Source organism: Mercurialis annua, linkage group LG7 (genome assembly GCF_937616625.2).
Source record: "Mercurialis annua linkage group LG7, ddMerAnnu1.2, whole genome shotgun sequence".
Taxonomy (NCBI): Eukaryota; Viridiplantae; Streptophyta; class Magnoliopsida; order Malpighiales; family Euphorbiaceae; genus Mercurialis; species Mercurialis annua.
Genome location: NC_065576.1, coordinates 44,751,631 through 44,778,248, shown reverse-complemented (window position 1 = coordinate 44,778,248; position 26,618 = coordinate 44,751,631). Strand labels below are relative to the sequence as shown.

General features: G+C 34.7%; 4 protein-coding genes across 6 annotated transcripts; 2 read left to right on the top strand and 2 right to left on the bottom strand.

Moving 5' to 3' along the window:
- Nucleotides 1–1,924: 1,924 nt before the first annotated feature.
- Nucleotides 1,925–2,461, bottom strand: LOC126655683 (uncharacterized). The gene has a single exon (XM_050349933.2). It carries the CDS (start codon nt 2,349–2,351, stop codon nt 1,947–1,949), a length of 405 nt encoding a protein of 134 aa, XP_050205890.1. The 5' UTR covers nt 2,352–2,461; the 3' UTR covers nt 1,925–1,946.
- Nucleotides 2,462–5,126: 2,665 nt separating this feature from the next.
- Nucleotides 5,127–14,782, top strand: LOC126655679 (phytochrome C). The gene is given in 5 exon segments (XM_050349929.2): nt 5,127–6,303; nt 6,306–7,916; nt 8,113–8,929; nt 9,046–9,342; nt 14,470–14,782. Coding segments are annotated over 5 exon segments (3,348 nt in total). The 5' UTR covers nt 5,127–5,885; the 3' UTR covers nt 14,675–14,782.
- Nucleotides 14,783–14,857: 75 nt separating this feature from the next.
- LOC126657245 (F-box/kelch-repeat protein At1g57790-like) lies at nt 14,858–16,135 on the bottom strand. The gene has a single exon (XM_050351908.2). The coding sequence runs from the start codon at nt 16,108–16,110 to the stop codon at nt 14,950–14,952; it is 1,161 nt and encodes a 386-aa protein (XP_050207865.1). The 5' UTR covers nt 16,111–16,135; the 3' UTR covers nt 14,858–14,949.
- Nucleotides 16,136–18,083: 1,948 nt separating this feature from the next.
- LOC126655681 (putative protein FAR1-RELATED SEQUENCE 10) lies at nt 18,084–25,237 on the top strand. 3 transcript variants are annotated; one of them, XM_056103863.1, is made up of 7 exons: nt 18,084–18,170; nt 18,296–18,377; nt 19,101–20,186; nt 20,260–20,703; nt 20,789–21,779; nt 22,487–22,643; nt 24,973–25,237. In XM_056103863.1, exons 3-5 carry the CDS (start codon nt 19,158–19,160, stop codon nt 21,386–21,388), a joined length of 2,073 nt encoding a protein of 690 aa, XP_055959838.1. In that variant the 5' UTR covers nt 18,084–18,170; nt 18,296–18,377; nt 19,101–19,157; the 3' UTR covers nt 21,389–21,779; nt 22,487–22,643; nt 24,973–25,237. The 3 variants fall into 3 exon arrangements, with proteins under 3 accessions (XP_055959838.1, XP_055959839.1, XP_055959840.1); XM_056103864.1 differs by having other exon boundaries at nt 22,022–22,643; XM_056103865.1 differs by lacking the exon at nt 24,973–25,237 and adding an exon at nt 22,737–22,973.
- Nucleotides 25,238–26,618: the final 1,381 nt, after the last annotated feature.

The following is a 26,618-nucleotide window of genomic DNA, read 5'->3' as shown; positions in this document are numbered from 1 at the left end:
TTGCATGTATGAAAATAAGCATTGTTGCTGTGAGTTGCTTCCTCATCATCTTCTTACAAGGTTAGTAAATGAATAAGGCCTAAATACTCAGCATTTCTAACTCTTCTTGTACATGAAAAAACAATAAGCAGTAGCATAATTATAACTATAGTTTCATTTATTGTATTGATTAGACAATGCCTATGCTTAGGGTGTTGATCATGAAAATTTGGTTTCATTTGCTATCTGAGTTTACAAGCCTATTTTGGTTGTTAAATCATGAGAAATTTTATATGAAGAGGATCCGGAAAATCATTGTACAATGGCAAGATGTTACCGGTTTTGAAATGTTAACAATAGTCTATGAATACTGAATTACTGTTATGGCTTACTGATTGGATTAGTGAGTATAGATGTAAAGTTATGAGATGTTGCAAGCGAGCTTGTTAAGCTGCTACTGAGCCTAAGTCTTTTCGAAAAGGTCGATTTTATTGATAAGTTCCGAATTATTCACGGAGATGACAAACTGGGTTGATATTAGTCCCGATTCCTTAGGCGAATTTACTGAGGTACTCGTTAATGCTAGAGTAGGATAGTATCTTGTACTTGGCTCAGCAGCAGAATGTAGACTAAGTCTGTGGATGGAGGGCAGGTTGAATACGGTTAAGTTCATGTCTGCAACCTGCTTAAGTGTACTTGGGGTTGCATACTTGCCAAAACAGAATTGCATTACCTTTTCTTAATCTTTAGTTTAGTTACTAATTCAGGTTTTTATCTTCTATTTTGTGTTCATTTTTACTTTTTAGTTTATGGAATGATATCGTGTCCAGGTACATGACCATAAGCTCTTGCATTCCAGGTATATATTATGCAACAAAAATTCATTTTGCCTCCCGGACTTGACACAAAATATCAATCAAGGCCATTGAAAGAAAAAAAAACAGCCAAAACTTGGCATTTTGGCTCATTTTACCCATTTTTATTCAAATTATCTAATAAAAAATATCAGCTCCAATTTATATATAATGCACCAATTATCTTTTGACAATTCATCTGAGGGTAAATGAGTTAAAATGTCGAATTCATATTGTTTCTTTCAAGTTAGGAATTTGGCCTTTTTATGCTAAGTTCATGGGGCAAACTAAACTTTTGTTGATATATTATGTAAAGGATTGTGTTTCATTTTTTGGATTATTTGGTTCAATGATCTATATAATTTAAATCTTTGTAAATATTATTAAATATAATTATATTTATTATTTTATCAATTTTAGTATGATTTTAGGAATCATGTTTGAAGATTGTGTTGACTATTATAAATTTATATTGGACTCATTATGTGCAAATATGTGGTATCCAATTAAAATTTTATCCTATATAGCAACAAATTTAAAGAGTTAAAAAAAGTTAATTAAAAATAAAAAGCAATAATAATAGATATTTTTCATTTAAACTTTTAATATTCTTAATATATTCTGAAATTACAACTAAAAATAAATATGATATGGCCACAATTTGTATCAATAACATTAAAGTCATCTTTCACTTACATCCTTATAGACCTAAAGTCAAGTAAGCAATCACTTGGTAGCTTCTTCCATGCCAGAAGGAAACTCAGGGTTGATCATCTATGTAGTACAGACAAATTTGGAAAAACATAATATTTGGACACGGACATATGGATGAACAATGTTATTTTTAAGTTTTCTATATTACGAATGGAAGTTTTGTGTTCCGAAACATCAAATTTTCGACTCATTTCTGAAATCGGGAAAATCTTAATTAAACGAAATGTCCGTGCTACTTGGCTGATGATTGTTATGCAGTAGATGAACAAGACAAAACATAATTAAACTTGTAATTTGAAAGGTTTGGAAAAAAATCAAATTTGTGTAGATTCCAATTGAGAATTCTCACAAAATTAAAAGTTAGCAAACCAAAAAAATTGAGAAAAATATATTCACAAACTAAACAAAAACAAGTTGTTGTTTAATCTTTCTAATAAAATCATCACATTTCTTGTTCAACTCTTCAGCACTAAGCAAATCAATTTCTTCCTCTTCTAAATCTTGATCTTCTTCAATAACTTGCATGGCCATTTTTTCTTCATAAACAACTATTTTATCATCTGGTTTCCATGGGGTTTCTCCATTCTTGATTGTGGATTTACTTTCTGTTCCCATTAAACCAGAATTCTTGACAATAATTACAAGAATTCCATTGCAAATAAAGAACATGTAGTTCTTGCTAATGTTGGAGCTCAAAAATGTTGGAATTGAAAATGAAGAACAAAGAAATATTACAAACAAGAAAAACATTGAAGCTAAAATATTTAATTTAGTTTGTTTTTCTTGAATCTTGATTGGCTCCATTTTTCTTTAAAAGAAAATGATTTTGTTTTTCTTGAATCAAGAAAGTTTTCATAAATTGAAATTTAATGATTTTATTTCCAATTGAGTTACACTCAATTAGGTGGTGGAACAAGAATGGTTTTTCTAAAAGCTTAAATGAAATATAGGAAGCAGGCTATATTTATAAGAGTTCAGCAAGTATAAATTTTGCAATTATTACACGAATGCCCTTGATTTTAAGAGAGAATATTTTTGGAACTTTAGGGTAGTTTAGGAAAATTGATCAAGTCAATAAGTCAACTAAACTTGTTCTAAGAATCTTCTGTTGGGATGTTTCAGTTGCACCTTCGATCACATGTGGCTTGAATTTAATTAACTTTTGAAGTTACATTTCTTGGTATTTACCATTCTTCTTGTAGAAATGATTACTAAATTGTTAGGGCCGAAAATTCTGATTTTACTAATATAAGTTCTTTCTATGTTGTAAAGTCTATGTACCGTAGTGAACGAAAAATATTCTCGTATATTGGTCTCAAACTCCTGGAAGAAACAAAATATCGCCGCAAAAATTTAGAGATCACCATGGTCGTGAAACTGTGGTAATCAGCGATATATTTCATGTGATGAGTAGTACATTATATAAATTACAATTGAAGTGTTCGTGTTCTGTGTAACTTCTATAATTAAGAGAGAATGATTCTATAAACTACTACTTTGTTTTTTAAGAAATAAAACCTCTTTATCTAGCTGAGATTGTAACATTATTTGTTACACTATCAGCCTCCCGCAAGTTGAGCTTGGGAAGGGACGATGGTCAACTTGTGACGAAGAAATGCAAATCGGTTGCTGGATGAAGGCTTTGTTAGAGTGTCAGTAATTTGATCTTGCGAGCTGATGTATTTGACTATTGGATATTTGTTGGAGACTTGATCCCTTACGTAGTGAAAATCGATTTCTAAATGCTTAGTTCTCGAGTCATGAAATATTGTTGTTGTTGTGAGATATGTGGCACTAAGATTGTGACACCAAAGTGTAAGGCGGGAGGTGGAGGAAAGACTAAATTTTTGAGCAAAGATGTGATCCACTAAAGTTCAGAAACTGTCGTGGAAATGGCTTGATACTCTGTCTCAGTGGATGATTTGGCAACAACCCGTTGCTTTCTTAAGCCCCGTGAGACTAAATTGCAGCCATAAAAGATGCAGAAACCCATGGTGGACTTGCGGTTATCAATGGAGCTGGCCCTATCACTTTCACAGTATGCCAAAATAAGACTGTGTTAACGAAGTAGCAGTCTGTGATGCATTGTAGCTCGCAGGTACTGCAAAATGCGTTTAACCACACTCCAATGATCTTATTTCGGATCATGCATGAATTGAGAGACCTTGTTGACATTGAATGCTATGTGATGTATTTGACAGATACATGACTGTCACATAATTTATGTAATCTTTGATATATAATATATGATACATGCATCTTTAATTCATAATTTATACATCTTTATAACATTTAACAGATATCGTTTGATTTTATATAATGTTATTTGGATAGATATATGTAAAAAGTAATATTAAAAGTACATTAGAGACATTTACGTCTATCTATATTTATACTAGTATATATATAAAAGTACGAATGGCGTGGCGCATGGACATTTATGTTAATGTCTTTTTTTTACTTTATATATCATAGTTATTAATTAGAAATCTATTTAAATAATTATTTAGATAATTATCAAAGTCAGAGTACTTACTAAATTAAAGTACATATAATAATACTATATCAAGATAATTATTTAGATTACTAATTAAAATAGACTACTTTAAATATTTAGTAATTGTATTTAATCATTTAAAATTCTAATTAAGATAAACTACTTCTAATAAATTACTAATTTTAACTCACAGTTAACTACTATTTCGATAATTATTAATATTTTATACTTAAATATAATTTATAATTATAAAAATTATTATTAATTAAATATAAATATAATATTTGACGAGTCACGTTAAGCAATACTAATATACATAAAAAATGCACATAATTTTTACTTAATGTTTCTGATAGTTATGTTTAAGATTTATCATAAATGTATAAAATATGTATTGGAGATGTATCTTTAACGCATTTGAAACATTGATGTTGATGCACAGTTGTGCTGACGCGGGTGGCTAATACGTTGACAGACGTGTACTGATGTGTCGCTCTCTCACTGGAAATGTATAAAATATAAAAAAAAAATAAAAATTTAAGTGTTAGTGTAACAAATGACTAATTAATATTTTTTAGTATATTTCATGATAGTTTTGTTATTAACCCTAAAAATATACACGCGGTATAGACCAAAGTATACTTAGTGTAAAACCGAATTGGTAGCCAAACCGGTGAGGCTATCGTTTCCGGTTCAACCGGTTTAGTAAATTCAAAATAAAATATGGTTCATCGAGTTTTTATCGGTTCAATTTTCGGTTTACCGGTTCAATCCTCAATAATTTACCAGTTTGATCCGGTTCAATTCGATCCAACTCGGTTCAACCATAAATTTTGGTTTTTTTGTGTTTTAAACCAAATTATTGTCTGGTTTGTGATTTAATCGGTTCGACCAGCCGGTCTGGTCCGATTTTTAAATAGGTGTTTGGTGGTACTAACAAGTTACAACAACTAACGAAGAAGTGAGAAGTAAGAACCAAACCATTATCATCCAAAATCAAATGTAATAAATCAAGTTTCGTTTTAAGTTTTTGCATATATAGCATCAACAATTCCAAGTTCCAACGCAATTAATTAAAAACATGCATTTATTTTTGGATTTATGTTTTTTAAGACAGCTCATTCAGCAACTAACAAATTCATATTATTTCTAGAAAAGGAAACTTATTTTACTTTCTCTACTCTCCTGAAAACAAGAAACTAAAAGCTCTAAGCTTTTCTACAAAATAGCCATGAATTCGAATTACTGGTTTCACGTGAGTACCTGAATAATCTTATGGTCAGCCTTTCTCTATCACTGTCTTATGTATTTTGGATATTCTTAATTTTATCTATTGTTTCTTTTTTAGTATTTTTGGATAAGTTGAAGGATTTTAAGTAATGGGCGTCTGAGAATTTTGTTTGTTAGTTATGAATATGTACTAAGAGAATCCAATTTCTTGTGAGTTGTCACCCTTTATTTTTCCAATTTAGCTTTTTGGTTAGAATATGGAATCATGAGCTAGCACTATGTGAATTTTCATTATTACCTGCTTTTTTTCCTGCTGTACTTTTTGTATACTAATAGCAGTGGCGTAGCCAGAAAATTTAGTCGAGGCGAACTGTAAAAGAGGAAAATATAATCGACGGTTTCTTCGTTCCAACCAGGGCGGAACTCGGAATTATATGTTGGTTGTGATTTTATTTTGTTTTGGATATTTGGTTGATTAAGCTCATGATTGGAGACAACATTGTTGTGGAGGGTTTAAGTTACTATGATTTGTTAATTTGAATGGATTTATTTGGTTAGAGTAAGCTACTGGAGTAATAGGAGAAGAGTTGAATTGTGATAAGGACTGAGAGATGTCATCAAAATCTACAAACAGTGCGAGAAGCAATTCTGCTAGATCGAGGCAAACTGCTCGAGTGGTTGCACAGACATCCATCGATGCGAAGTTACATGTGGATTTTGAAGAATCGAAACGCCAATTTGATTACTCTGCATCTGTTGACATCATCATCGCAAGTTCAAGTAGCTATGCTGCTTCTCATACTGTATCAGACTATCTACGAAAAATGCAGAGAGGCAGTTTTATTCAACCATTTGGCTGTATGATTGCTGTAGATGAACAAAGTTTGAAGATTCTTGCTTATAGTGAAAATCTCCCAGAGATGTTGGATTTGGCTTCGTATGCTTTTTCTGTTCCGAACATTGAGCAGCAAGAAGCTCCGACTTTCGGAATGGATCTACGAACACTTTTCCGGTCCCAAGGTGCTGCTGCTTTGCAGTAACTTTTTCAGAAGTCAATCTTCTAAATCCCATACTGGTCCATTCCAAAACCTCCGGCAAGCCTTTTTATGCAATCTTACACAGAGTTGATGTGGGTTTGCTTATAGATTTGGAACCAGTTAATCCCGAGGATGTGCCGATCACAGCTTCTGGGTCGTTGAAATCGTATAAACTTGCCGCTAAAGCCATCTCAAGATTGCAGTATTTGTCCAGTGGGAATATATCTCTACTGTGTGATGTTTTAGTTAAAGAAGTTAGTGAGCTGACCGGTTATGATCGTGTGATGGTTTATAAATTGCATGAAGATGAGCATGGGGAAGTGATTGCTGAGTGTCGTAGACCAGAGTTGGAGCCTTACCTCGGCTTACATTACCCAGCTACTGATATACCTCAAGCTTCGAGATTTCTCTTCATGAAAAACAAGGTTCGGATGATCTGTGATTGTTTGGCACCTGCAGTAAAAGTAATTCAAGACCCGAGCTTAACCCAGCCGTTAAGTCTTTGTGGGTCTACTTTGCGATCTCCTCATGGCTGTCATGCACAGTATATGGAAAATATGGGCTCAATTGCATCTCTTGTCATGGCAGTGACTATTAACGAGGATGGTGATGAGACAGAGGACGATAAGCAGAAAGAAAGAAAATTGTGGGGTTTAGTGGTTTGCCATCACACCAGTGCTAGGTTTGTTCCATTTCCGTTGAGGTATGCTTGTGAGTTCTTGATCCAAGTGTTTGGCATTCAGATCAATAAGGAAGTGGAACTGGCAGCTCAAATGAGGGAAAAGCACATTTTGCAAATTCAAACTGTACTTTGTGACATGCTTCTTAGGGATGCTCCGGTGGCGATTATCACTCAATCACCTAATGTGATGGATCTTGTTAAGTGCGATGGGGCCGCCCTTTATTACAAGAATAAATTTTGGTCGCTTGGAATTACCCCTAACGAAGCACAGATTATAGATATCACTAAATGGCTTCTCGAGTACCACTCTGAAAGTACAGGCTTGAGTACGGATAGCCTTATGGAATCTGGTTACCCAGGCGCATCTGCTTTGGGTGATGCAGTTTGTGGGGTGGCAACTATTAGAATCAGTTCAAAAGATTTTCTTTTCTGGTTTAGATCCCACGCTGCTAAAGAGATCAAGTGGGGTGGTGCAAAACACGATCCTGAAGACAAGGATGGAAGAAAGATGCATCCGAGGTCTTCTTTCAATGCTTTTCTTGAGGTAGTTAAGTGGCGGAGCTCACCATGGGAAGATACTGAAATGGATGCCATCCACTCTTTACAGCTGATATTGAAAGGATCCTTGCAGGATGAGGTTGCAGAAGATTCAAAAATGATTGTGAATGTTCCATCAGTCGATGATAGGATTCTACGAGTGGATGAATTGCATGTCTTCACAAATGAAATGGTCCGTCTTATTGAAACAGCTGCTGCTCCCATCTTTGCTGTAGATGTCTTGGGCAATATAAATGGGTGGAATTCCAAAACGACCGAACTGACAGGTCTCACTGTTGATGAAGCCATCGGCAAACCCTTAGTTGATCTTGTCGAGGGTGATTCCATCGATGTAATTAGGAACTTGCTATCATCAGCTTTGCAAGGTGATGCAACCATTTAGTCTTTGGCTCCTAGACAATTATTCATGGTATTGCTGAAGAGTCGCAGGTGTAGATAATGTTTACATGTGTTAATTGATTATGGATTTGTTCCTAAAGCTCTCACCAAAGTTAATTGCTTGGATTGGCACTTTCAGTGGTAGAGTTAGATCTGGCCTGATATTTTTTGTGATGTATGCAGGTCTGGATCAAAAGAATGTCGAAATCAAACTTAAGACTCATGGTTCTCAGGAAAAAGGCGATCCTGTAATTCTGTTGGTTAATGCATGTTGCAGTCGAGATGTAAGGAAAAATGTGGTGGGCATTTGCTTTGTAGGGCAAGATCTTACTGGGCAGAAAACGGCTATAGAGAGACATTCTCGTCTCCAAGGCGATTATGTTGGAATAGTGCGAAATCGTTCAACACTCATTCCTCCTATTTTTATGGCTGACGAGAACGGTCGATGCTTGGAGTGGAATTATGTAATGCAAAAAATATCTGGTTTAAACAGGGAAGAAGCTGTCGATCAAATGCTTTTCGGTGAGGTTTTCTCTGTCAACAGTTTCGGTTGTCGGGTTAAAGATAACGACACGTTGACCAAACTCAGAATTTTATTAAATGAGGTAGTTACAGGCCAGGATGCTGATAAATTGGTGTTTGGATTCTTTGATCAGCAGGGTAAATACATTGAAGCTTTGCTATGTGCAAACAAAAGAACCGACATCAACGGAAGAATCAACGGGGTTCTGTTCTTTTTGCATATTGCAAGCCCAGAACTTCAATATGCTTTGCAGGTGCAGAGAATTTCAGAACAGGCTGCAGACAGAAGCCTTAATAAACTGAAATATATTCGCCATGAAGTTATGAATCCTTTAAGTGGAATTATGTTAATGCAGAATCTAATGGGCGCTTCTGACTTGAGCAAAGAACAGAATCAGTTATTGAAGACAAACATCTTATGTCAAAAGCAGTTGAACAATATTATCAGTGACACTGATATTGAGAGCATTGAAGAATGGTACAAATTTTTAATATTGAATTTTGTCTTTTTACCTTAATCTTAGAATTAGATTCAAAAATATTATTTTTCGCTAGTGTTTTGACGAACTGTTGCACTCGTGACACAAATTGCAGCTACATGGGACTAAATTGTGGTGAATTTAACCTCGGAGAAACCCTGGAAGTTGTCGTAAAACAAGCTATGCCGGTAAGTCAGGAAAGGCAGGTGGAGTTTATCAGTGAATTACCAGAAGAATTGTCCTCCATGAACTTATATGGAGATAACTTGAGGCTTCAGCAAGTTCTTTCAGATTTTCTGGCAAATGCTATCTTATTCACCCCTGCATTTGAGGGATCATCAATTACATTCAGAGCAATTCCACGAAAGAAACGCATAGGAACAAAGATGCACATTCTTCACATCGAATTTTGGTAAGTAATTATCTGAAGTTTTTATTAATTGTTATTTCTTTGCAAAATCGACGGGATCAGTATGTTTCGATTTTGGCTATTAAAAATTGGATCCAGAACACATAAAGTGCCTCACTTGCTCCACAAATTATACATACATTTAGTTACATGTGAATTTTGTCTTAGCAACAGTTTGGTATGAGAAGCTAGTCGTTTTCTTGAATTCAGATCGAGGCTTGTCGTTTCTATCCAGTCTTATATTGCATATATTTATAGTTGTGTTTGCAACACTTGCATGAATATTCTGTCAATTTAGAGAGTGTTGAGCAAAAAGTGTCCTCTAAAGGAGGAGAATTCTCTTTATTTATATCAATAATACAAGCTGATATTCAGCCCTGAAATCATGTACAAAATATATTCAACAGCTATTATAATCTATTTAGGAAAGAATAAAAGATTTACATATGTGAAAGACAGCTATACATGGCATAAAATCTGCTGATTTAAATGGCAAAATAATTCTTTAAGGCATGAAATATGTAGGCAGTAAATGACCAGCTATAATTCAGCTAATTCCTTTGACATCCCCCCTCAAATTGATGCTGGTAAATCTACAAGCATCAATTTGCTAACCAGAAAATTATGGCGCTGACGTGTCATTGATTTTGTGAAAATATCTGCAATTTGTAGTGTGGTAGAGATATGTGGGAGGGTGATAACTTGGTGGTCATAGGCTTTCCGAATGTAGTGACAGTCAACCTCTATGTGTTTTGTGCGCTCGTGGTAGACTGGGTTGGCAGCAATTTGTATTGCACTGGTGTTGTCTCCATGTAAAGGAGTAGGTTGAACTTGTGGGATACCAAGCTCTGTAAGGAGACCTCGTAGCCAAATGATCTCAGAGCATGCAGCAGACATGGCCCTATATTCTGCCTCAGTAGAGGATTTGGAAATTGAGTCTTGTTTCTTACATTTCCAAGAGATAAGAGCATCTCCTAGAAACATACACCATCCAGTAGTAGATTTCCTAGTGTCCGGGCAGCCTGCCCAGTCAGCATCGGTGTAAGCTTGTAGTTGTAGTGAAGAACCACGAGGAAACAGTAGTCCACGAGTAGGTGTGCCAAGGACATACCTAATGATGCGTCGGACCGCAGATAGGTGGAGATGCCGTGGGGCCTGCATGAATTTGCTAACAGTATGGACAGCGTATGAGATGTCTGGTCTAGTGATGGTAAGATAGATAAGACTACCAACCAACTTCCGATATAAAGTAGGATCCTCGAGGATCTCTCCCTCGTCGCGTCTATATTTCACATTAATTTCTATTGGAGTTTCAACAGATGTAGCGTCTTTAAGGCGAGCCAAATCAACTAAATCTTGAATATACTTGTGTTGATTCAAGAAGATTCCTTGAGGCCGATGATGCACCTCTAATCCCAAAAAATAGGTTAGTTGGCCGAGGTCCTTCATGTGAAAAGTAGAATGCAACAAATTCTGAATTCTGGAGATTGCCTCCATATCAGAACCAGTGAGAAGGATGTCGTCAACGTAAACAAGGAGGATGGTGATGCCCTTGGATGTTCTTTGGAGAAACAGCGAGGAGTCATATTGACTTTGTGTAAAAGAAAATCCAAGGAGAGTAGATCGGAACTTTTCAAACCAGACACGCGGTGCCTGCTTCAAGCCATATAAAGAGCGATTTAATTTGCAAACAGTATTATGTGAGGGAGTAGACATACCAAAAGGAAGTTTTATGTAAACTTGCTCCTTCAGATCACCGTGTAAGAATGCATTCGTAACATCCATTTGATGTAAAGGCCATGACTGAGATGCAGCCAGAGCTAGTATGGTTCGCACGGTGGTCATCTTGGCGACTGGTGCGAAGGTCTCATCGTAGTCTAGGCCGTACTCTTGCTTATTGCCAAGAACTACCAACCGAGCCTTATAACGGTCTATAGATCCATCAGAACAAAGCTTAATGGAAAACACCAATTTACTTCCAAGTGGTTTCACCGATGGGGGACATGGAACAACATCCCAAGTCTGATTTTGCGCAAGTGCTAAAAATTCTGCGTCAATAGCTTTACGCCAACATTCATGTTCCATGGCCTGTTTATAAGATGTAGGAATAGGAACAGAAGACAAAGTGGCTGTTAATGATAAAGGAGGGGTGAAACCATACCTATCTGGTGGTTTACTAACGCGTGCACTGCGCTTGAGAGGAGCAGGTGCAGTCGGAACATGTTCAGCAGTCAAGGAATGAGTTTGTGAGAGCTCTAGAGGTGCATTATTCTGATCTAATGTTCTGGATGTGCGTCGTTGATAAACCAAGAGCGGCTTAGAAGGCACAAAATCTGCAGAAGGGTTAGTAAATGATGGCAGAACAGAATATGAAGGAATAGTATTATCAAGGTGAGTAGAAAAGAAATACTGGTTTTCAAAAAAAATCACATTTCTAGAAATCCGAATACGACGTAGATTAGAATCATAGCAAATAAAACCTTTATGATGTGCAGAATATCCAAGAAAAGCACATTTAACTGACTGAGCAGTGAATTTTGTGCGTTCGTGTGCAGGAAGATGGACAAAGCATACACAACCAAAGGTACGAAGGTTAGAATATGTTGGAGAATGACCAAATAATCTAGTAAAAGGAGATGCATAATTTAATGAGGGAGAGGGCAATCTATTTATAAGGTGGACAGCAGTTGAAAGTGCTTCACACCAAAAACGAGAGGGCACAAAGGATTCTAATAAAAGAGTGCGAACCATGTCAAGCAGATGCCGGTTCTTCCTTTCAGCCACCCCATTTTGTTGTGGGGTTGAAGGGCAAGACCGTTGAGATATTATACCATTAGTTTGCAAATATTCTTGAAATAAATGAGACATATACTCACCCCCGTTGTCAGAACGAAGAATTTTAATATTGGTAGAAAATTGAGTTTGAATATACGCATGAAAAAGTTTAAAAACAGAAAAAACTTCATCTTTAGAATGCAAAAAATAGATCCATGTAAAACGACTATAATCGTCAATAAAAGTGATAAAATACTTGTAATTAGCATGAGAAATAACAGGTGCCATACCCCATACATCACTATGGATCATATCAAAAGGCTGAATTACGTTTGGAGTATGTGTGGGGAATGGCAAAGTTTTACTTTTGCCAAGTTTGCAAGAACTGCAATCAAATTGAATAGCATTAAGGGATGGTGACTCTTTATTCCCAAGTAAACCAGAATTTAGCAAATCATGAAGTACATTAGAGTTTGGATGTCCTAGGCGTTTATGCCATGCTCGGTAGTCAACTTGAGCAGAATTACAGGTGATAAATGGTAAAGAAAAACATGATGACAGAGGAATCTGAAGAGGGAATAAACGCCCTACTTTAGGCCCCCTTGCAATCATCTTCCCTGATTGTTGATCCTGCACAACACAACCGGATTTAGAAAATTCCACTTTACAATCATTATCAACCAATTGACCAATGGAAACAAGATTGGTGGTAAGATCTGGAGAAACAAAGACATTAGTTAAAGAAGGTGAAATATCACCAGTGGCAGTAATAGGTAAAGGGTTACCATTAGCAGTGTAAATCTTGAGATTTCCAGAATATTTATTTACATTTGTAAGAAAATTAGCATTATTCGTCATATGATGGGAAGCCCCAGAATCAAAGTACCAAGGAGGTGATGTAGAGAAGGGTTTACCTGAGAGTCCTAAGGCGGAAAAAGCAGAGATTATCATTTGTTGAATCATTTCAGGGGTTACGGGTTGAACATGAGCAGAAGCAGGTGCACTTTGTGAAGTATCCACATGATCACCCATATTAGAACCGACTGAAACAGTATATGCTGTTTCAGACTTCTTTGGGGGTCGGATAGGACATTCCTTTATGATGTGACCATCCTTTTTGCAATAGTTGCAAATTTTTTTCGAACAGTTCGATGCATAATGGCCAAATCCTTTGCAACAAAAACATTGAATAGCACTCATGTCCCTAGATTTTACCTTTCCTTGGGCTGCATAAGCCACATGAACCGAAGTTGATCTTTGTTGTTCCATGGTTGTGTGTGTGAGAAGACGCTGCTCCTCACGAAGCAAATCATTGAGGCAAGTATCCAAGGATGGAACTGGTTCTCTGTTCATAAGATTAGATCTGGTGCCTTCAAATTCAGATCTGAGTTTCATGAGAAATTGATCCCTTTTAGTAGTTTCATGCACTGATTGAACAGAACTAAGACCTTCAAGAGGTAAGGTAGCATAGACTATATCAGTATATTCAGCCCAAAGACTCATGAAGCTAGAATAAAAATCAGAAATAGAAAGACTTCCCTGTTGGTGAATGGATAATTCATGTTCAAGTTGAAACCTACGAGCAGTATTGTGTTGGCTGTAGATTTTCTTCAAATAATTCCACATCTGAGCTGCTGTCTTGAAGGGCCGAAAATTCAAAATGAGATTGGATTCAACAGATCCAAGAATCCACGCCATGATTTGAGCATCCTTGACTTCCCACTTGGAGTGCTCCTCCTTCTCCGTTTCTTTGTCAGGAGCAGGTTTGCTTCCATCAACATGACCCCATAAATCCTTGCCTTTGACTAGTATCTCGAAGTGGAATGCCCAAGCTGAATAGTTTTTTCCATTGAATCGAATCAAGAAAGAATCACTCTTTTCAGAAGACATGATGCTGAGTGAGCTTGATGAAGAGTGATCAATTAGAAAAATGAACTAAGACTGAACTAGGACTAAACTAGGACTGAGATTTGAGAACAAGAAATCTGAGATTTCAGAATTATGGCTCTGATACCATGTCAATTTAGAGAGTGTTGAGCAAAAAGTGTCCTCTAAAGGAGGAGAATTCTCTTTATTTATATCAATAATACAAGCTGATATTCAGCCCTGAAATCATGTACAAAATATATTCAACAGCTATTATAATCTATTTAGGAAAGAATAAAAGATTTACATATGTGAAAGACAGCTATACATGGCATAAAATCTGCTGATTTAAATGGCAAAATAATTCTTTAAGGCATGAAATATGTAGGCAGTAAATGACCAGCTATAATTCAGCTAATTCCTTTGACATATTCTACATAATGTTTCTGAGATATAATAAATCTTAAAGAATCCTATCTATCGTGGCAGTATCTCGCACCCAGCCCCGGGGATTCCGCAAGATTTAATGCAAGAGATGTTCCGTCTTAGCGAAGGTGTTTCAAGAGAAGGACTCGGGCTATACATGAGCCAGAAGCTTGTGAAGATTATGAATGGAAATGTACAGTATATTAGAGAAGCAGAAAGGTCATCTTTTATTATTCTCATAGAATTTCCATTGCTTAACCAGACTTGATCTCTCTTGAACTTGTATGGTTTTATGAGTTGGAGTGACAAAAGTTGCTGTAAAGAATGAAAAATCTGATCATAAATAAAAAAAAACAATTTTTTCCTCCTCCTACAAGTTTGATCTATTTGTAAGATGTAAATGAGAAAATCTCAAATTGATTTCAACATTTTGGGTATTGGTAATTGTTCATAGTGTCCTTAAATTCTTATGATTATAACTTTAGAAAATACACTCTTACAAAGACAAATACAACTAACACAGTCTCTGCAGATTTCATAAAATTAGTCCATGTCAAACAAAAAGAGGTTCTTGTAGCTGCTCCTGGATGAATAACCAGGGATAGGATTGTTCCCACGGGTGAACAAATGTCGAGTTGCAGTATCGTTTTGAATCGGGTGACAAATATCGGAAACAACTAAATCACCGTTGTTAAAGTAGATTCGCGGTTTTCCTTTAACCAAAAAGGATGAAATTTTTTCTAAGCACCAGGATCTGTTCTTCATATCACTTTCACATAATATCTCCCACTCCATCTTCTTCTCATTTAGTTTGTAACATGTCAAGTCCAGACTCAATGTATTTTTTCTTTTTCTCTTCAAATTATCATACTTATAGTTAGTGTCCATTCGAACAATCCCATCTTTATCTTCCGCGATTGGACAACAAAAAATATTCAAAGGTGGTATTTCCATATCCTTTTCTTCCCAATCCCAACTCTTCATGTTGTATATTTTGACCCATCTTCTTTCATCAATGCAGTATATATAATCTCCGACTACACACAGAGCCAAGATTTGTTGCTCGAAGTGGAGATCAGAGCTAAAGTGGCCGATCTCTGTCCAAGAACTCTCTCCAGGACGCCATATTCGTAGAATAATGGTATTCACTACACTTGTTTGATCCAGATCAGCAAGTAGTACAAATTTGGGTTTTCCGTGCACAACTGAAATAGCAAATCGGTAAATGCCAGTGCCGGTACCAGGCATCCGGATTTTCTCATTGGTGATTGGATGGAGTAAAAATAGACAAGTTAGGCGACACTGGTTCCTCAATATGTTATCATAACAATCTTTAGAGTCCCCCGCTGTCTCTGCCTCCGCGGCCAGTAACCATCCCTTTCGGGAGCACAAAGGAATGGCGGATTGATGATGGAGTAACTTTTTATCAATGCGGAGCTTGAGCGCGGTTTGAGCCGTTGAAACTCGAACAATATCCAAATTATCTTGAGCCTCATTGTTGAGGCTTTTATTTATCATCAAAAGCCAGGGGACTTCATCCCTGCGGTAGTTGAGCTTGGTGGGTAGTGTCGTGAAAACATATCGAAAATCCTTACAAACTGCCGCTAATCGAATATTATCAGTCAAGTGTAACTTTTCCATAATCAACCAAATTATATCGACCGGTAATTCTTTCCAGCCTCCAAAGTTATTACCAACATCCATTAGATTTTTCTCTTGTTTTGTTTTGTTTTTGTGCGGTGGGTAATGTACGTGCATGGCTTGATTATGTACCTATATATAGGCATAAGAAAATACATTCCTAAACATATTTAAATTTGATAGGAATCTTCTTTTTAGAATTATTTAATAGGAATCTAACTCTTTTTTATACCAGAAACGATTTGGATTCCTATTAAAGTATTCTAAAAAAAAGATTCCTAATATGAGACTAATTTTAATAAGTATGCTTCTTTAAAGAGTTTTGTCTTTTCATGCTTGTTTTTCTTGCTGGTCAAATGGGTAGTCAACAATTAGAATCATCAGATTGTAGCAATCAGGTTTACCAGTTATCAGCTTCTATGAACTTATATGGAGATAACTTGAGGCTTCAGCAAGTCCTTTCAGATTTTCTTACAAATGCTATCTTATATATTCACCCTGCATTCGAGGGATCATCAATTACGTTCGGGATGATTCCACGAAAGAAACGTATAGGGACAAATATACACTTGCTCTACAAATTATACATACATTTAGTTAGTGCCGGACCTAGAAACGTTTTATAAAATGATTGTACTGAAAGTTTGTAAGATGGATAAAATTAATATCATATAAATTTTAAGGTAGACAATGCTACTAAATTTTAGACGGATAAACTATATTATTATTTTATATATTCATATATTTTCAAAAAATCAAAATAATAAGATGGTCAAGTATCTACCATAAGCTCTTTCTAAATCCGCCTCCGCATTTAGTTACATATGGTTTAATTATTATTATTATTATAATTATAGGCACTTTCATGGAGTGGCTTCAATGGAAGCAAATGCACCGGTAGATTGTATTTTATTTCCTAGTCTATCATCTACTCATGTTTTCATTTATATAAATCTCATTTGTAATTGACATTCTCTTCATCTTTTCATCATAATCATCCACCTTTAGATTGTTATTTAACTTAGAATTTAATCAATTTTGAGTGTACAAATTACTTATTTAGTCAATCCGATTATATGAAAAATAGACTGTAAGGAACAATATTTAATCCTCTATACATATGTTGATAAAAACAACACTTAAAATAGAAAAAAAATACGCTTAAAATATACTAAAAATATGTAAAAAAAAAAGTAACACATAATAAACCCAAAAGCAATTATTGAATTAGATATGTAAATACTTGGTAAGAAAAAATATACCGAACATACTACTGAAAATACACTGAAAAATACTAGCATGGAAATTGTGCTTGTGACCAAAATTATTTTTTCTTTGCTAATAATATACAAAAAATAAAATCTTATTTTTGGTTTACATAGGATTTATTTCCGATGAAAAAAACCAATTTTAATAAACACTTAAAAAATAGACCAAAAAATACATTACAAATATACTAAGAACATAAAATAAATAACTAACACATAATAAATAAACCTAAAATAATTATTTAATAGATTTATAAATAGTTTATATAAAAAGTACATTAAAAATATACCGAAAATGTACCAACAGTACAAAAAATCGTAGGCAGATTATTTTTCAATTTCACAAGCATTTTATTAAAATCGTGGGATCATCCAAAGGTAAAAAAAAAATATAAAGGATGAAATTGACTTTTTGAGTTGTGCCACGTCATCAATTGAGGAATGGATCGTAGCATTGACGCTTTACGTATAGAGGTCTTTGTACTGTATCATTTTTATTTAAAAAAATTATATTTTTTTTCTTTCAATCTATTTGTTTATCTAATTTTTGATTTTCAGATTTTTTTTTTAGTATTTTATAGTCTCTCTATTTACAATTTTTTGTTTCTCTAGTCTCTCAAAACAACCTTAAAATCAGAATTTGCAAAGTACAGAGATCTAAACGGAAACAACTTTAAAATAAGGGCCCTCAAACAAAACTAATAAAATAGAGGGATCTTTGTATGGATTTTGCCTCTCTGTTTTGACTTTCCATTGCAACAAAATAACTCACTCCTCTCTCCTCTCTCACTCTTAAAAAAAAGACAGCTTTGAAGTGACAAACCCACTCCTACCCAAAAATTCAGATGTTATAACGTAATTTTCTTCATAAAGTTCACATCTTTGAAAAGGGTTTCCTAATTATTTCATCTAATTTATCACAGCTGCCTGTCTTTTCACTGTTAATTCTCTTTAAATTTGATACCCATCTCTTTTTTCAGGCTGTTTTTGGCATTGCTGCATTGTTAATTCAAGGCTGACAATTTATAATCAGTTTTTCAGGGTTTCTTTTATTATTTACTGGTATGTATTTTATTTTTTTTAGTTCAGGTTTTTTGTTTGCTTAATTCAGTTTCTGCTGTTATTGTCATGGTTGATTTAAATTGTTAGCTGTCTGTTGATTATGCTCTATGGTTTATGTAATATTTAGCTAAGTTTCATTAATTCAGAATTTAGCTTTAAAAGCATTGTTGAAATTTGACTGAATTATATTAAATTTACGTAGTCAGTAGTGTTAGAGGTGCATTTTTTATGGTTCTTCTATCAGCTGTTGTAATTCCTGAAAAGAATCGAATTTACTCTGAAATTTGATTGTTGGAAACAATTTAGGAATGACAAGTTAAGAATTAATTAATAGTATGTCTCGCGTTGTCTTGGTTTCGTGCTCAATTAATCCAATGGAGAGAGTGGAAGAAGCTCAAATATGAACGGATATGGATATGGATATGGATATGGGAAATGGGACACTTGGACAGCAACATGGCAAAATGGTGTTTTTTTATGGTTTTCTATGTTAAAAATTGAATTTCGTGTTCAAATCGACAAGCTCCCGATATGATTTTAAAACGGGAAAGGTTGATTGAATGAAGTGTCCATGCTACTTAGGCTCTAACTATGAATAAGAAGATTTCTCATTGTTTCGCCTTTTCTACTCGTTTCCCTGTTTTTCGTTTCTAACGTCTCCATCATAGTTTACTTCTCGGTTAGGGGTCTTTTAATTTCAACTTTTGTTTTCTTGTATTGCAGTTTGACATAAATGCAAAGTGGATTAAGGTCTGGAAATCAAAATATCTTTTGCTACTTATGGCTATGAAGCCATTAAATAACATATGGATTCGACGTCAGCAGTGTCCGTGTGGGGATTGGAAATGCTATGTTAAGCATGAAGGAGATGATCAGACATCAATAAATTCTAATATTCTTAAGAATGAGACACCGTCAACGTCATCTTCAACAGAAGCTGTCTTCACACCTTATGTAGGTCAAATTTTCAAAACTGATGATGATGCTTTTGAGTACTATAGCAATTTTGCTCGGAAGAATGGATTTTCGATCAGGAAAGCAAGGTCAACTGAAAGCCAGAGTTTAGGGATATACAGACGAGATTTTGTTTGTTATCGATCTGGATTTAATCAACCAAGAAAAAAGGCTAATGTCGAGCATCCTCGTGACCGAAAATCTGTTAGATGTGGATGTGATGCAAAATTGTACCTTACAAAGGAAATTGCGAATGGTGTTACTCAATGGTATGTCTCACAATTTAGCAATGTTCATAATCATGAATTATTGGAAGATGACCAAGTACGCTTGCTGCCTGCTTATCGGAAAATACAGGAGGCTGATCAAGAACGCATTCTTTTATTGTCCAAAGCAGGTTTTCCTGTTAATCGTATAGTGAAGGTGTTGGAGCTAGAAAAAGGTGTTCAACCTGGCCAGTTGCCCTTTATAGAGAAGGATGTTAGGAATTTTGTTCGCACTTGTAAGAAAACTGTGCAAGAAAATGATGCTTTACTGACCGAGAAGAGAGAGAATGATACTTCAGAACTTCTTGAGGCCTGCAAAGCAATGACAGAGAGGGATGCAGATTTTGTTTATGACTATACCACAGATGAAAATGAAAAAGTTGAAAACATTGTATGGTCATATGGAGATTCTATTCGTGCTTATACATTATATGGTGATGTAGTTGCTTTTGACACCACATATCGTTCTATTACATATGGCTTGCTCCTAGGAGTGTGGTTCGGCATGGACAATCATGGTAATACACTTTTGTTTGGATGTGTTTTGTTGCAAGACGAAAGTTCACATTCTTTTGCATGGGCTTTACAGGTTCGTTTACAATACTCTTGCAAAACAATTGTCACTATTTTCATAGCTTTTAATCAATTTCTCTTTTGAACAGTGTTTTGTGCGCTTTATGCAAGGAAGACAACCGCAGACGATTATGACTGATATAGATTCAGGTCTTAGGGATGCCATAACAAGGGAGATGCCTAACACTAAACATATTATATGCATATGGCACATTCTGTCCAAATTATCCAGCTGGTTTTCTTCTGCTCTTGGATCACAGTTTGAAGAGTTTAAAGCCGAATTCAACATATTATGTCACCTTGAAACTGTTGAAGATTTTGAGCAGCAGTGGAATTTGTTAGTTGCTAGATTCGGACTTACTTCAGATAAGCATATGGCTCTAGTCTTTTCATATCGAGGATCCTGGTCAATTGCTTACATTCGAAATTACTTTGTGGCTCGTACCATGACAACTGAGTTTTCACACTCCTTAGATATATTCTTAAAAAGAATCTTGAATGGACAAACTTGTTTGCAAGTATTTTTTGAGCAGGTATGTTGGTCAGGGGACTCGGTATACTATTAAGCTTTTGCTATTTGGTCAATTGGTTTTTGAACTTTGTTTCCGCATGTCTTAGGTTGGTGTGGCTGCCAACTTTGGAAACCAAAGCGGAGATCGGATGCAATATACACATATAAAGACATGCATGCCAATTGAAGAACATGCACGGAGTATTCTCACACCTTATGCCTTTAATGTGTTCCAAAATGAAATTGTTTTATCTATGCAATACGGGACACAAGAAATGGCAGATGGCTCATACCTTGTGAGACATTACAAGAAAATGGACGGGGAATATCTTGTTTGGATACCAGAAGATGAACAAATTCATTGTTCTTGCAAGGAATTTGAACATTCTGGAATTTTATGTAGGCACTCTCTTCGGGTACTTGCCGTCAAGAACTACTTTCAGCTTCCAGAAAAATTCTATCCTCTTCGTTGGCGACAAGATCATTCTTTGGTGACTGCGGATTATCAAAATGCACAAAGCAACAGTGATGAGTGTGCTCAAGCCTTTCATTCTCTCGCTGCAACTCTATTGACAGAATCATTGGTATCCAAGGAACGGTTTACGTATGTTCATAGAGAACTTACAGGACTTCTTGATCATGTCAGAAATATGCCCGTGACAGAAGAATTCTCTTTTAGTATGGCCAACAACAATATTGAATCTTAGCTTCATGACATGGTAAATGGAGGTCGGTGCAGTTGTTAATCCATGCCCTCAGAGTTCGGGGAAATTGGATGAAAATATACAGATGTCTAGAAGTTGCACAAATAAGAAAAGTCATTTGTCTCTATTAATTTGCACGTATATTGGCAAACAAATTGGGGTTGGTGAAACACAGATTTTTGGTTTTTCACCTCTTACCATTGTAGAATTATGTTCCCGTTTTTCCTTATTTAATATTTATAGTGAATTAATACTTAAAAGGATCGTGAAATCCTTGTCACTTGCTGGTGAAAATGTAAGAACGCATTATTTCTGCACATCTCCGATTTGACAGGCAACTGATTTGTATCAGTCCTTTTTCCTGAAGCTGATTTTTCTCGGTTGCAAAGATCAGGTGAGTTATAAGAGTACCTATTCTTCCTGGTTTATATATTCATCATCAAACATTCAACGCATTTATTTAAATTAAATCTTATTTCTTCTGTGAATCAATGGAGCATCTAGAGGTTATATATGCTTCAAATGTTGTTACAGTAATTTACATTATATTGAATAATAGACATTCTTTAGGGAAGCATCTACTGAAGAATTAGTTTGCAATCTGCATATTTTTTTCACATTATATTTACCTTACAGGTTATTGGCTATGATCTCAATTCTTTTTTAACTGAGCTTTGAAGATCTGCTATGAGCCTATGACATGTTGACTGTTGCTCTATAATATGACCGGCCATATGAGTATCTTATGCGGCAGAGCGAACTCTTCTACCATCTTGCATTTCCTCTGGCAGCTACGATGTACTCCCCCGCCCCTAAACTGAACATCTACAAAGTTTAGCTGGACATTTATTCCAGACAAATAGGAACCATTTTGAAACTGAAATGTCTTGCCCATACCTACAAACTGTCATTACCTAGATTTGTCCATGTCTCTATAAGTACAGCCGAGAAGTGATATCATTATTTGTCGGCTTAGAATCATAAATTTCTGTCACATATATACCAAATTTGTGATCAGATTTCTATCCTGAGCGTACACCATACGAAGTGTAAGTTAATTAAACATTTTGAATGCTTTCTTGTCTGCGTGGTTTTTATCAGAAAGTAGACCAAACCAAAGCTCGTGGGGTCATTTGGTGGTGAGAAGCATGTTAAGGTACAGTGACATTTGTGTCTGCCACTCTTTGCTGGATTTCAGTTGATCTTCTTTGAGCATGCTCGGATGCAACCGTGCCAAAAAAACCCGAGCAAAGTGGAAGTAAGTTGAAGTTTCATTATCATTATGTTTATTCATTGTTCAATTGTTTGTTAATACTTCATTCATCTTTTGGTTTTGGTTTTGTTTGATTAGTGGTGTGGTGGGGTGGGGTTTGTGTGTCTCTTTTGTCCCATTTTCAAGAGGAAAGTTGCCGGTGAAATCTCATTATCTGAGCATATATCTTTTCTTTTTCTTTTTTTACTATAATATGGGGAAGAATCAAACTTGATACTCGCATGTCGAAATGTAATGCCCCTACTAAAAGTGTAGAAAAACCAAACTAACCCGAATAACCAAACTAATTCATTTGGTTGTGTTTTTTTTGATTTAGCTTGTTCTGCAAGGTGATAATTTCAATTCAGTGTCGGTACAAATTAAAAAAAAAAAAAAAACCACCGAATCGGCTGGTTCATTTTTTTTTTTTTATCAAAGGTAGACCTATTCTAGCGTTAGTTGTTAGCGGGGATTAGCGGGAGTTAGTATGCATTTTTTAAAATTAAATCAGGCAAACCACGGCCTGAGGAGAATCGGGGGTTCGAACCCCCGACCTCATGCAGTATAAGGACCTGGCCAATAGGCCAAGTCCTCATCTGCCGGCTGGTTCGTTTCAATTTAGTTTAAAGTATTGTAAATTTTGTTTAATTTTAAAAAACTCGATTTAAATCGAATGCACACCGCTACTCACTAGAATTTAGATTATGTCCGTGGGGACAATATATTACCTTTTGTAAGAGAGGATATATATGCATCTTGTTGTCTGGTTGGCGGCTGTCTCTTTGTGCTTGTAAATTTGCTCCTAAAGTGAGGAATAGCTAAGATGGGAATCATTAACAATGTGAGTGGATAATGTAACTTAAATTATTTAAGTAAGTTAATTTTTCTAGAAGGCTTAATGTCTTAAAAAATCCTGATCTTTCATCCCCTTTTCAATCCTACCCTGACGTTGCAAAACTGTCAATTTTACCCTATTTTGCATTTTTTTCATTTCAATTGTATCATAAAGCATAAAATTAACTTTTTTTTATTTGACAAAAATTCTCTAAATTGGCCTTTTTTTACATTAGATTAACTTTTTATATTAAATTGACCATTTCTAAAAAAATTATTGAACTTTTATCAAATAAATAAAGGTCAATTTTATACTTCATGGTACAATTGAGATGAAAAAATGCAAACCGTGGTAAAATTGACAATTTTTCAATATCATGGTAGGATTGAAAATGAAAGGTCGGCGTTTTTTTAAGGCATTAAGCCTTTCTAGAATAATGAAACTCTTGTAGTAAACTTTCATTAAGTAGTTGTTTAATTGTCTCTAATAATCAAGTTATTAGGTTAGATTTGGTTCAAAATCATATCACTTGCTAAGTGATTAAAGAGTTCTCTTTACAGTATTGATCAATTTTGATATTGAGAGTCAAATGTAATTTCCTAAAGGCTTAATCACCAAAAAAACCCTCACCTTTTAACCTCTTTTCAAATGCACCCTGACGTTGTAATTTTTTCAGTTGCACCCTAATTCGTATTTTTGGTTTTCAATTCCACCCTCAAGTACTAAATTAATCTCTTTTTCATTTGAAAAAAGTTAAAATAAGTCATCCATTTTTAACTTTTTATGTGGAAAACAGCTCAAACGAGTACTTTATAAGGGTTTTTATAAATTTTTTGGGAGTGAAAAAAATCCAATTTGATTTTGAGGGTGGAATTGAAACTCAAAGGTGCGAATTAGGGTGCAACTGACAAAATTACAACGTCAGGGTGCAACTGAAAAGGGGCTAAAAGGTGAGGGCTTTTTTGGTGATTAAGCCTTTCCTAAATATGTCATAATTTAAATATGAAATATTTGCTATATGTTAGTGTGTGTGTTGGAGCACGGCTCAGTTCAATCCGGTTTATCACAATTTAAAACCAAATCATATATTAAAGGATAAAATAAGAATCAAACTATACTAAATATTTACATACAATTTTGGTTCTATTAATTAAAATTTACTATTGGTTTGATTCACTTTGGTTTGTTTAATATAAGTTTAGATAAATGTTATACATAATAGTTAAGTTTTTTTTTGAATAGTAGTAATAGTTAATATGTGTTAATTTATTATATAACCAAAATATATTTATACATAGATATATAAATAGCATTATAAAGTTTGATTATTCGGTTGGTTTGATTAATTTTTCATATCCAAATAAATCAAATTAGAATAAAATTTCGTTTTGGTTTGGTTTTATTTTTGCTAAGTTGTGTATTTGTGTTAGTAGAAAATTCATTAAAGTTTATTAACATTTTCATTTTATTGACAAGTTGTTCATTCTCTTCAATATGCAGACAAAGTTGAGCCAACTAATGAGATGGAAGATTGTTAAGACACAATCTTAAAGATTTTACAGACAACTCATAACTTAACTAATGTATGATGCTAAAACAAGATTTTGGATCCAACATTTTAACCAGAGGATAAGCATGCACCTTATTAATGTTGGAAATGGATTTTTAAACTGCATAATACATTTAGGGTAGAAATCGACTCTGGATATGTATATATATATAACAGTATTAATTTTATATAATTTTCATGATTTGTTTGTTTGTTGCTCCTTTTTCATGATTTTTCGGAAATCAAAAGTTTAGAGAATGAGAAAAATTATCTGAATTCTTTAGTATAAAGATATACAACGAATAAAAGTTTTAAATAAGTTTTTAAAAAAATAAAAAAGATTTACAGAACTTGAAGAGTCAAGAACAAACAATGTCATACCGAATACCGGTGGGGGACACCGGCAATTCACTCCGACAATCTAGTCAGTATTTGAAGAAAGAAGATATAGAGTAAAAAGAATAAGTATCTTAGGGTTTGCACGTAAGGTGCCTTATATAGGTTGACCTCGTGCAAACTTACCACATCTGATTATTTTTGGTCCCCACAATTCGGTTAGCTGATATGGCAATTTCTCGTTGCGTCTCGAATATCGAGTGAGATACGCAATGCGAAGAACATTCTTTATGTGCCAGATCTTGTATGTGGTCCTAAGTAGTTTGTTGGGAAAGTGGTAGCTCGGTTCTTGGAGGGAATAAGGGGCGGTATATACCATTGGCCGAGCTAGTGTAAGAAATGTGTCTATCGCATCGATTGCGTTTTGTATTGAGATACCGTAGTTCTTTCAGCTCATTCTGGTTTATGGATAACAGTCCGGTGTATTTCGTAGTGGAGGTATTTCGGTCGGGGTCCCCTAATCGCTTGAATTAGTGAGATCTTATCTCGCTGAGGCTGTTTTACTACATTTTATGTTACTAGCTACGTTATCAGTTTATTACTTATTTTTTATGATTTTTCGGAAATCAAAAGTTTAAAGAATGATAATAATTCTCTGAATTCTTTTGTTTAAATATATACAACGAATAAAAAATTAAATAATTTTTTTAAAAATTTAATAAAATTTAGTTTTTTGACATTATGAGACTTATTTTTTATAAATTTAATTTAATTCAATTGAAAAAATGCTCTTGTTGTAATGGTTGAAATTCAGCTTGCTTATTAATGCAAATTCACATTTCAAAAAAACAAAAACGCTGTATATTGCCCAACTTGAACGCATTTTGAGAATTATTGTAATACAAAAATACTTGGAAGCTGTGGTGTGAGCTCGGAGTCTTCAACTATAAAATTGATTTGTCTGCTTTTGAAAGACTTCTCTACAGTCAATCAGCAAGTTCTTAGTTGCCCCTTCTTCTTTTTCAATAAAATATTATTCATCAAGAGTTCAAAATTGTATACTATAATTTTTTGAAAATGTTTTTCTTAAACTCTTTTTTTTCAGAAAATTAATTATTCAGGTAGTGATAATTAAATTCGTTTAGTTTATTTTTCAAACTTTTTAAAATTTATTTTTACTTTAAGTGTTTTAAAAACCGGATCATACGGTCAATTAAATCGAAAACCAACCAGTGATCCGATTCAAAAACAGCAATTAACC

Excerpts from the sequence above, each read along its gene's own strand:
- LOC126655683 (XM_050349933.2), bottom strand. The coding sequence starts at position 2,351 with ATGGAGCCAATCAAGATTCAAGAAAAACAAACTAAATTAAATATTTTA.
- LOC126657245 (XM_050351908.2), bottom strand. The coding sequence starts at position 16,110 with ATGGATGTTGGTAATAACTTTGGAGGCTGGAAAGAATTACCGGTCGAT.
- LOC126655681 (XM_056103863.1), top strand. The coding sequence starts at position 19,158 with ATGGCTATGAAGCCATTAAATAACATATGGATTCGACGTCAGCAGTGT. Across the intron at positions 20,187-20,259 it reads CTTTTGCATGGGCTTTACAG|TGTTTTGTGCGCTTTATGCA; the intron begins GTTCGTTTACAA and ends TCTTTTGAACAG. Across the intron at positions 20,704-20,788 it reads TGCAAGTATTTTTTGAGCAG|GTTGGTGTGGCTGCCAACTT; the intron begins GTATGTTGGTCA and ends CGCATGTCTTAG.